Below are 11,039 nucleotides of genomic sequence, written 5' to 3'. Positions count from 1 at the left end.
TGACGCGGGATTAATCACGCCAGAGAACGCATTTCCACTGCTCCAGAGGCGGTGAGCTTTACACCACTCCAGCCCACGCTTGGCATTGCGCATGGTGATCTTAGGCTTGTGTAACGATTGTAACTCCGATGTCACTTCCCCATGCAGTGGACCCAGTGCGTCTCCAGAGTCCTGCAATGAAACTGACTACAGATCCGCCAGCCTCAGGTGCTTCCAGTGCTCCACACCACATGCACGTCTTCACGTCTGATAGACATCTTGGGTCAAATCTTCCCCAGTCACACAGGTACCATTCTAAGCATACAGTATGTGTGTGATACCTCCTTTGAGCCTTTGTGTCATCCCAGGTCCCAAAATGCTTGTCCACCATTAGGTTGACCGTTTACTCACCTGAGCAAGGCAGCAGATCCACGGTTAATCCCAACCTAGGTTTAATGCGCCGGCTAATCCCTCTTAATATTGGCAGTGACCTGGCCAGGCCTGCTAATGTTTGAACTGTCAATGTGGCCAGCAGGACTGAGGCCTACAGGACGGTGATGCACCAATGAAACCTATCAACCTACTGTAGGCCATGTCAGATGATCAAGAGCAGTTCACTGGGTGGCTGTTGAAAGAAAAGGGTTTTCATGATGTGAGGTAGATTAAATAAAAACCCTGCTTTCCACAAAACACGGTTGGAAATTTCCCTGAATGAACAAGAAATCCAGAATCCTCCATCCAGGATTTCTGGAAAACCTGGGAATTTCAGTAAGGTTATCAGATTTTGTCAACCCCTAGCAACAAGAAAAAAAGACGGGGTTGTGAGTTTTTTATTGGAAAGCTCAGTTGAACAAAACAGGCAGTCGAACACATTTACCATAGTAAATGGTCCTCAGTCACCAGCTAGAGTAGGACGAAGTTGTCTCTGATCTAAGGACAGTTTTACATTCCCCCTCCTAGTCCTAATGGTTAGGGTTTGTGGATGGTAAACTGATCCTAGATCAGTAGAGCCAGCTGGTAGAGCAGCTAGTGTAGCTGCAAAGCTCCTCAGGTTTGAACCACAGGTTGATCTCTGTGTTGGCACTCTCTATTGAGTCACTGCCATGGATGATGTTCCTGAAAACAACAAGGGAAGAAAGATGGAGACTTAACGATGGGTTAATTAGTGTCTCTGGATAGAGTTTAGCAAGTACTGGACTTGTCCAAGTGATGTCAATAATCAAAAAAGCAGAAGTTTTAAAATATCAACACATGTTTACTTAGTAAATGCTTTTGTGTGTTATCTGTTGTGTGTGTGTGTGTGTGTAATTAAACGCGGCTTTCTTTTCTTGTTGTATCATGTGCAGTGGTGTGGCGCGATGAATTTTCACCTGCCCACTTGGATGCAGTAGTCCCCTCGGATGGTGCCGGGTTTGGAGTCTGCAGGGTTGGTCTCTCCCAGCATCACTCTGCCTGTCTTCACCACGTTGAACCCTTCCCACACCTGGCACACACACACAGATGGATAACACTGTACTATCCAAGTTACGCTTTATGATCTTCCATTTCGATGCACAGCGGTCAAATACATGTAAAAATACGAGTACTAATGTGAATATGTTCAAGCCTGGCGGCTCAAAGCTATAATCTGACAGTGGTACAGGTAGTGAACGCAGGCACGGTGAAATGGTATTAGAAGCGTTACAGTGTGCAGGCTTTTCTGTGTTCTTGCAGGGGAAACTAGACCAATTGCACCACTCGTCAATGAACACAACGAGGAAAGTCTCTCCTACCATGGCAACCACTGGTCCTGAGGTCATGTAGCTGACGAGGCCTGGGAAGAAGGGTCTGTCCTCCAGGTCAGCGTAGTGCTCCCTCAGCAGAGACTCCGGGGCCTGGGTTAGTCAGACACGACATAACACAACAGGTAGTCAGAACCATCAATAATCCACCAGAACCATAGACGCCCAAGAGGCAGATCACAGCAAAAATACTGCGGGCCATGTTGGAACACCAGTGGTAGAATAGCAGAAGTAAAGCAGTGGAGGCTGCTGAGGTGAGGACGGTTCATTATAAATGGCTGGAACGGAGCTAATGGAATGCTATCGAACCCCTGGAAACCATGTGCTTGATACTATTCCGCTCCAGCCATTACCATGAGCCCGTCCTCCCCAATTAAGGCGCCACCAACCTCCTGTGGAGTAAAGGATCCTGTCACAGTCATGTTGCAACAAAACAAGGGTTTCGTAAAGCTACAGCCTAAATCTGGATACACTCTGCTATAGTGCATATAGCATCAATCACATGAAGTCACTAGAGTTTATAACTAGGTAACCGTTGAGTGCATGTGTTTAACCTTTAAACAGCCCATTGCAAACAGTGACTATTATCGGTGGGCACTTCTGATCCCTGGGTTCGTAGGTCACAAGGCAGCCCTCTTTGGCAACAGACCAACGAAGACAGGATCAGGAGACCTATGCTAAACATACATGTGGTTAAGAAAAGCCAGGAAGCTAATCTGCTCACTAGGAACTACCTCAAGGACTAGATGAGGTCCTACTGCACTGTATGTCCAAACAATGTGTATTGTATGCCCAAACAATGTGTATTGTATGCCCAAACAATGTGTATTGGCAGTTATTGCTTAGACGATTTGTGTGCTTATTTTAAAAAGATGTCAGATAGCCTGTTTACATACTGTTATACAGGCCTGCCATTCAGTCCTACTTATTGGCTATACCATTTTGTCTGGTAATGCGCTGAAAGTGCATAGGACTACAGCCTACATATAAAATAACAGATTCCAGTAAGTAGAATGACGTACCTGGACAAATTTCATCCCCACCATTTTGAAGCCCTTTAGCTCAAATCGCTTGATGATTTCGCCAACAAGCCTCCTCTGAACTCCATCTGGCTTGATGGCAATGAAAGTCCGCTCCTCGTTCGACATGGCGCTACGAGGACAGGAGATAAGGAGTAGAGAGAAGAGAGAGAAGGCTACACAGTGACAGAGGAGAGTGTGATATGAGACAGACAGAGAGGGAAGGAGGGGGTTAAGAGATTGAGGGGATGGAAGGGAGAGAGGATAGAAAGAGAGAGAGGCGAATTCCACCAACTGTAAGAAAACGTTACGCACATTTGGCACATTCAGCTTGGGGTCGTGGTGCCAAGGCCCCCGACTCCCATCATGGGACAATCTCATGAACGGGGCCAATGACACTGCGCACACTGGACCCCCTTAGCAAGGTAACCCCTCTGCCTTCGCATTTGAAGCCTGAAAACTGTCATGCTCCGTGGCGTCTTTGACCAGCTGCCAGAAGGTAATCTACCTAATCACCCGCATCAAAATCACCTTAGTGGATGATTTGTTCCAACACATTTCCTAACAACACTGAGCAAATAAAAAGTAATAAAATACCACAGCACTAAATGTTTATTCACAAAATACTGATAGGATAATATCCCGAGTGGTGAACATGTGCCTCTCCAGGTAAAACTACGCAGAAAATCACTCACCAAAATGAAATGCATTCACACCAGATGACATATCGCCATAGGAGAGAGTATAGGCTAGGCTATACGACACCTAACAAGAGCTACCAATAGCCTATAACATGTTTCCCGAGATATTAAACGACTAAATATCCCAAAGAAAAATTAAACAAGGTTCCAACTAAGATAGACATATAATATCAGTTAAATAGGTCACAAACAGGTAGACTATACTATAGCTACAATAGCTTTACTATACCTTGACAACTGATCCTCCGGGTTAGTGACTGACAGGGAGCTGGGCAGGTTATTTTCGCTAATGCGGTGCTTTCAGTAATCCCAATGCAGATTGCAGGAGCGCTACTGGGTTTTACACATGGAGGCGCCCATTGGGCAAAAACTGGTTGAATCAACATTGTTTCCACATCATGCAAAAAAGCAATGTGATGACGTTGAATCAACATGGATTTGCAAAAGATCATCAACGTAAGGGAGTTATTGATTTTTTTTTTAACCTAAATCCAATCACGGCATTTTTTGTTGATTTCACGTTTAATTCACATTAGTTGACAACTCAACCAAATATATGTGAGCAAGACAAAGGAGCTGATCGTGGACTACAGGAAAAGGCAGGCCGAACAGGCCCCCATTAACATCGATGGGGCTGTAGTGGAGTGGGTCCAGAGTTTTAAGTTCCTTGGTGTCCACATCCCCAACAAACTATCATGGTCCAAACACTCCAAGAAATGTTGTGAAGAGGGAACGACAACACCTTTTCCCCCTCAGGAGACTGAAAAGATTTGGCATGGGTCCCCAGATCCTCAAAAAGTTCTACAGCTGCACCATCGAGAGCATCCTGACCGGTTGCATCACCGCCTGGTATGGCAACTGTTTAGCATCTGACCATAAGGCGCAACAGAGGATAGTGCATATGGTCCAATACATCACTGGGGCCAAGCTTCCTGCCATCCAGGACCTATATACTAGGCGGTGTCAGAGGAAGGACCCAAACATTTTCTGCTGAACAATTAATCAAATGGCCATTGACGACCCCACCCTTTTTTTTTACATTGCTGCTACACGCTGTTTATTATCTAAGCATTGTCACTTCACCCCTACCTACATGTACAAATTACCTCGACTAACCTGTACCCCCGCACATTGACTCGGTACTGGTACCCGCTGTATATGTTATTGTTATTTTATTGTGTTACTTTTTATTGTATTTTTTTTAACTTTAGTTTATTTAGTAAATATTTTCTTAACTCTATTTCTTGAACTGCATTGTTGGTTAAGGGCTTCTAAGTAAGCATTTCATGGTAAGGTCTACACCTTCTGTATTCGGCGCATGTGACAAATACAATTTGATTTGATCAAAACTAAACGTTGAAATGACATCTGTGCCCAATGGGCGGGGACTGGCAAACTGGTTCATGGAAAGCCATTAGAAGTAGAGGTCGACCGATTATGATTTTTCAACGCTGATACCGATACCGATTATTGGAGGACCAAAAAAGACAATGCAGTTTTTTTTTTTTTGTGCTTTTTTTTGTAATAATGACAATTACAACAATACTGAATTAACACTTATTTTAACTTAATATAAAACATCAATAAAATCAATTTAGCCTCAAATAAATAATGAAACATGTTCAATTTGGTTTAAATAATGCAAAAACAAAGTGTTGGAGAAGAAAGTAATATTGACATAAGCATGCTTTAGTGGCACAGTATATGGTGTGCGTTTGGCTTTTGGGTAGAAGGTTGTGGGTTCGAGCCACTCTCCCTGCCTGTTTCATTACGTTGGTGTCAGAAGTGGCAGTGATGTAATGAAACAAGGCAAGGATTCCTGCCTGCTTCAAGGTAGAATTGCAGGAAATTAGCTTTGAAAATGCAACATTTTCTCTCAGCTTTTTTGGCCCACCCAAATTTCTGCAGGCCCACCCACCAACTAATTACTGGCTATGCTTCTGCAATGAGTGATTATACAGAAAGAATAATAATGTCTATAACCACTGTGGACACAAACAGTACCATTAACAGGGCTAAACAAGCAGGCTGGTACATACAGGCTTCAATTAGCAAAATAGCGCTCGCGCCTGCAAGCACAACCACACTGCCATGAGGCAAAGACATGCACACTAGCATGATGTAGCATATTACTCTTAATTGTAGCACTAACAAAGCAATGCCGCTGCATTTGCATGCAACCCCATGTCACAACTAAGTAATAACCATTAGCTAATATTCATGAGGCAAACAATGTGAGCAAATAGTAGGCCTATACAAACATCAAAGAGAAGCCATATCAGGCGAACAGCTAGTCTAGCAATCTACCATTACTCAAAAGATAAAGGTGAAACCACTCTAATGGCAATTAACACTCGGGCTTTCAATAGAATTACGATATAACCTCAAACAATACTCACTAGTATCTGAACGCACACAAAACAGTTGTAGAAAAGTTGGGAGCCACTCTTCAGATGGTCACCCTCACTCAGTAAGCGATCTCACCAAAGATTTTTTATAACTAAACCTCAAGGAGTGAGATGCGTGAACAGCTAAACTGTGATTGGCTGGGATCAAATTAACCATATAATGGATAAAAGAGTAAACTGCATGAGTGGCGAGCAGTGTTCCCCTCATGTGTCTGAAGCTTCCCGGCGGTCCCAGAGAGCAAATCAAGTGCACTTGGCCCACTGCTGGCCAATCAGATGGCTTAGATGACGGTGTCTGCATTAACGTATCAGGCATAAAATAACCATGGCTTAGAGAGTGTCAACGAATACAGCAAAGAGATGCTGTTTTTATGAGTGTGTTCATGCTGAAGTTCCTTCTCAGCACTGTCAACACTTTTATAAGGCATAACATGGGTGTTCTTCCTATTTCCACTCGGCTCTACAACAAAGACTGCAGCAGTAATGAGTAGGAACGTGTATCTAGGCTTGCATTGTTGTTATTATTCGGGGCTTGGTTCTTTTTTAATATCAAGGAATATTTCACTTTCTCTGTTCATAGGAGTAACAGAAGTTTGTACATGAGGCAGAAATAATGAGATGTGACTCGTGTTTTGCAATCAGCTGGAAGATGGTGTCCCCTTTTGGTCAGTGTTAGTGCAGAAAATGGAGAGCTGAGGGATGTTGAGAGACCAACCTTCAGCCCTAATCTATGGATTTCACATGACTGAGAATACAGATAAGCATCTGTTGGTCACATATACTTGAAAGAAAATGGGCCTCACAATGGATCTCAGGGTCTCGCACGGTATTTCTGTGCATTCAAATTGCCATCAATAAAATTCAATTGTGTTTATTGTCAGTAGCTTATGCCTGCCCATACCATAAACCCACCGCCACCATGGGGCACTCTGTTCACAACATTGACATCAGCAAATCGCTCGCCCACATGACGCCATCCATGTGGTCTGCGGTTGTGAGGCCAGTTGGACATACTGCCAAATTCTCTAAAACGACATTGGAGGCAGCTTATGGTAGAGAGATGAACATTCAATTCTCTGGCAACAGCGCTGGTGGACATTCCTGCAGTCAGCATGACAATTGCATGCTCCCTCAAAAATTGAGACATCTGTGGCATTGTGTTGTGTGACAAAACATATTGTCCCCAGCACAAAGTGCACCTGTGTAATGATCATGTTGTTTATTCAGCTTCCTGATATGCCACAGCTGTCACGTGGATGGATAATTTTGGCAAGGAAGACATTATTTTTAAGCAAATTTGTACACAAAATTTGAAAGAAATAAGCTTATTGTGCCTATGGACAATTTCGGGGATATTTTATTTCAGTTCATGAAACATGGGACCAACACTTTACATGTTGCGTTTATATTTTTGATTAGTGTAATAGGCTAAATGTTTGACTCAATCTGTATAATGTTTTTACTATAGACTACACATTGGTGAATTAACTTGAGTCAAAGATAATTGGGCGAAAATTTTGCGTGGAATTTAATTTAAAAAAATGTACTCTCAGGCAAGGAAAAGAAACAAAAACTGAGTTGGGAAAAAGGTAGCCTACTACAGAAGGTAGAGTCTATGTGTACAAAGCATACTTTGTAATGAACTGTTGGGATTGGCATAGTTTGGTTAACACTCACAATGAAGGATGTGTCACCATGCAGCAACAACACTGCAGACACAAGACTAGTATGCTAAACAGGTTCGCCTGCTAGGCTACACCGACAGCCTCATTGCATTTTGGTATGCCAGAAGTACAATAATTTCCAATGAAATGCTGCGTTTGCCTTGCAGCATTGCAGAGGCAGTTGCAGTGCGTTCTGTGTGGTGCATATGTTGGATTTATCGAATATATGCGTCAATATGCGACGGCTTGACAGAAATGGTAGCAGAAGGTGAATGTTGAACTTTTGTTGCATACATATCCAGATGATGCTACCATTTTGCGCAAAGATGCTATCACAGTTGCAGTAGGTGACTGACAAACAGCCATAGTTGCTAAGGAAGGGGGAGGCAGGAGGTGGGTGGTTTGATGGAGAGATGTTGGATGGGTGGGATTGAGGGAATGGGATGGGAGGTTAGGGGTGGAGGCTCACTTATTGCTTCCAAAGTAAAATGATCAATACTTTGTACCTTGTACAGTACATAAAAAGTGACTGTTAGTAGGATAAGAAACTATCAATATACATGCAAAAACACAGGTATTGGAACAAAAAATTCTGAAAATCAACCTGCAATTGAGCATGCTGGGAAATATGATAATGATGGGTGAGGTTTTGAGTGGTTTTGAGCAAACATTAATTTGTAATTTTACTCAACAAGGTTGTTCAAGTTCAGCTCACTTTGAGCAGAGTTTGTTGAATCAACAATTTTAAAGGCAACCAGCTGCAATAGGATTTTGAGTCGGCGCAAAATTTGGGCATGTAGCTGAACCAACATACAGTGGTGCCTTCCAAAGACAAACATGAATTAGTAAAACGACTCAACAAGTAATATGCATTCAGCTAACTGTGAGGAATTTTGTTGAGTAAACAAATGTTCACGCATTAACTCGATTTCTCTTCTCTTTTCTCTGTGTACCTCAATGATGTCACTCTTGCTGCTGGTGATTCTCTGATCCACCTCAACGCAGACGACACCATTCTGTATACTTCTGGCCCTTCTTTGGACACTGTGTTAACTAACCTCCAGATGAGCTTCAATGCCATACAACTCCCCTTCCGTGGCCTCCAACTGCTCTTAAATGCAAGTAAAACTAAATGCATGCTCTTCAACCGATCGCTGCACACACCTGCCCGCCGGTCCAGCATCACTACTCTGGACGGTTCTGACTTAGAATGTGGACAACTACAAATACCTAGGTGTCTGGTAAGACTGTAAACTCTCCTTCCAGAATCACATTAAGCATCTCCAATCCAAAATTAAATCTAGAATCGGCTTCCTATTTTGCAACAAAGCATCCTTCACTCATGCTGCCAAACATACCCTCGTAAAACTATCTATCCTACCGGTCCTTGACTTCGGAGATGTCATTTACAAAATAGTCTCCAACACTCTACTCAGCAAATTGGTTGCAGTCTATCACAGTGCCATCTGTTTTGTCACCAAAGCCCCATATACTACCCACCACTGCGACCTGTACACTCTCGTTGGCTGACCCTCGCTTCATATTCGTCTCCAAACACACTGCTCCAGGTCATCTATGAGTCTTTGCTAGATAAAGCCCCCCTTATCTCAGCTCACTGGTCACCATAGCAGCACCCACCCGTAGCACGCGCTCCAGCAGGTATATTTCACTGGTCACCCCCAAAGCCAATTCCTCCTTTGGCTGCCTTTCCTTCCAGTTCTCTGCTGCCAATGACTGGAATGAACTGCAAAAATCACTGAAGCTGAAGACTCAGATGTCTCAGATCTCACTAGCTTTAAGCACCAGCTGTCAGAGCAGCTCACAGTTCACTGCACATAGCTCATCTGTAAATAACCCATCCAACTACCTCATCCCCATACTGTTATTTATCTGATTTATTTTGCTCCTTTGCACCCCAGTATCTCTACTTACACACTCTTCTTCTGCACATCTATCACTCCCGTGTTTAATTGCTATTTTGTAATTATTTCCCCACTATGGCCTATTTATTGCCTTACCTCCCTTGTCCTACCTCATTTGCACACATTGTATATAGACATTTTCTTTTGTGAATACGACTGTATGTTTGTTTATTCCATGTGTAACTCTGTGTTGTTGTTTGTGTCGCACTGCTTTGCTTTATCTTGGCCAGGTCGCAGTTGTAAATGAGAACTTGTTCTCAACTAGCCTACCTGGTTAAATAAAGGTGAAATAAATCAAATTAAATAAACATTATTGTCCTTCTGAAGTCCACCCAACTCACAGAATAACACTGATTAAGCAATTGTTTTTTTGAATTTTTTTACAGTGTAGTTCAGCACTCCTACTCTGAGACACTTTGTGGATATGGGCCCAGATCACAAACCTGGTTGGGGGAGTCTGATGGAATGCTAATGGGTGCATCTCAATAGTCTAATGTGGCATCCTCTCCTCATCTCCTTCCCTAAAGAACATTACACTGGTGTGAAAGAGTTGGACAGGTGAAACCAGGAAGGCCATATTAGACTATTGAGATGCATCTCTGCTATACATCCGATTCAAACCTAAAAGGTGCTGGCTGACCTCTCTGATTTCAGTCAGGTGATGGTGTGAATTACATCAATGTTGAGACTAAAGCAAATCAAATCAAATCAAATTTTATTTGTCACATACACATGGTTAGCAGATGTTAATGCGAGTGTAGTGAAATGCTTGTGCTTCTAGTTCCGACAATGCAGTAATAACCAACAAGTAATCTAACTAACAATTCCAAAACTACTGTCTTATACACAGTGTAAGGGGATAAAGAATATGTACATAAAGATATATGAATGAGTGATGGTACAGAGCAGCATAGGCAAGATACAGTAGATGGTATCGAGTACAGTATAGACATATGAGATGAGTATGTAAACAAAGTGGCATAGTTAAAGTGGCTAGTGATACAGGTATTACATAAGGATGCAGTAGATGATATAGAGTACAGTATATACGTATGCATATGAGATGAATAATGTAGGGTGTGTAACATTATATTAGGTAGCATTGTTTAAAGTGGCTAGTGATATATTTTACATCATTTCCCATCAATTCCCATTATTAAAGTGGCTGGAGTTGAGTCAGTGTCAGTGTCAGTGTGTTGGCAGCAGCCACTCAATGTTAGTGGTGGCTGTTTAACAGTCTGATGGCCTTGAGATAGAAGCTGTTTTTCAGTCTCTCGGTCCCAGCTTTGATGCACCTGTACTGACCTCGCCTTCTGGATGATAGCGGGGTGAACAGGCAGTGGCTCGGGTGGTTGTTGTCCTTGATGATCTTTATGGCCTTCCTGTAACATCGGGTGGTGTAGGTGTCCTGGAGGGCAGGTAGTTTGCCCCCGGTGATGCGTTGTGCAGACGTCACTACCCTCTGGAGAGCCTTACAGTTGTGGGCGGAGCAGTTGCCGTACCAGGCGGTGATGCAGCCCGCCAGGATGCTCTCGATTGTGCATCTGTAGAAGTTTGTGAGTGCT

The 11,039-nt window shown here is 43.1% G+C and overlaps 1 protein-coding gene across 2 annotated transcripts; it reads right to left on the bottom strand.

Annotated features, from left to right (window-relative positions):
- Nucleotides 1–791: 791 nt before the first annotated feature.
- Nucleotides 792–6,035, bottom strand: nme2a (NME/NM23 nucleoside diphosphate kinase 2a). 2 transcript variants are annotated; one of them, XM_024387290.2, is made up of 5 exons: nt 5,880–6,035; nt 2,783–2,955; nt 1,752–1,853; nt 1,350–1,462; nt 792–1,095 (listed from the first exon to the last, which is right to left on the bottom strand). In XM_024387290.2, the coding sequence occupies exons 2-5, from the start codon at nt 2,906–2,908 to the stop codon at nt 981–983; spliced, it is 456 nt and encodes a 151-aa protein (XP_024243058.1). In that variant the 5' UTR covers nt 2,909–2,955; nt 5,880–6,035; the 3' UTR covers nt 792–980. The 2 variants fall into 2 exon arrangements, with proteins under 2 accessions (XP_024243058.1, XP_024243057.1); XM_024387289.1 differs by lacking the exon at nt 5,880–6,035 and adding an exon at nt 3,710–3,807.
- Nucleotides 6,036–11,039: the final 5,004 nt, after the last annotated feature.

Source organism: Oncorhynchus tshawytscha, linkage group LG25 (assembly GCF_018296145.1).
Source record: "Oncorhynchus tshawytscha isolate Ot180627B linkage group LG25, Otsh_v2.0, whole genome shotgun sequence".
Taxonomy (NCBI): Eukaryota; Metazoa; Chordata; class Actinopteri; order Salmoniformes; family Salmonidae; genus Oncorhynchus; species Oncorhynchus tshawytscha.
This window is presented reverse-complemented; position numbering and strand designations above follow the sequence as displayed.

What these genes read in the sequence shown, in the direction of transcription:
- nme2a (XM_024387290.2), bottom strand. Translation starts at nt 2,908, where the DNA reads ATGTCGAACGAGGAGCGGACTTTCATTGCCATCAAGCCAGATGGAGTT. An exon ending in TGGGGATGAAATTTGTCCAG is followed by an intron (nt 1,854 to 2,782) that starts GTACGTCATTCT and finishes TGACTAACCCAG; the next exon opens with GCCCCGGAGTCTCTGCTGAG. An exon ending in CAGGACCAGTGGTTGCCATG is followed by an intron (nt 1,463 to 1,751) that starts GTAGGAGAGACT and finishes TGTGTGTGCCAG; the next exon opens with GTGTGGGAAGGGTTCAACGT.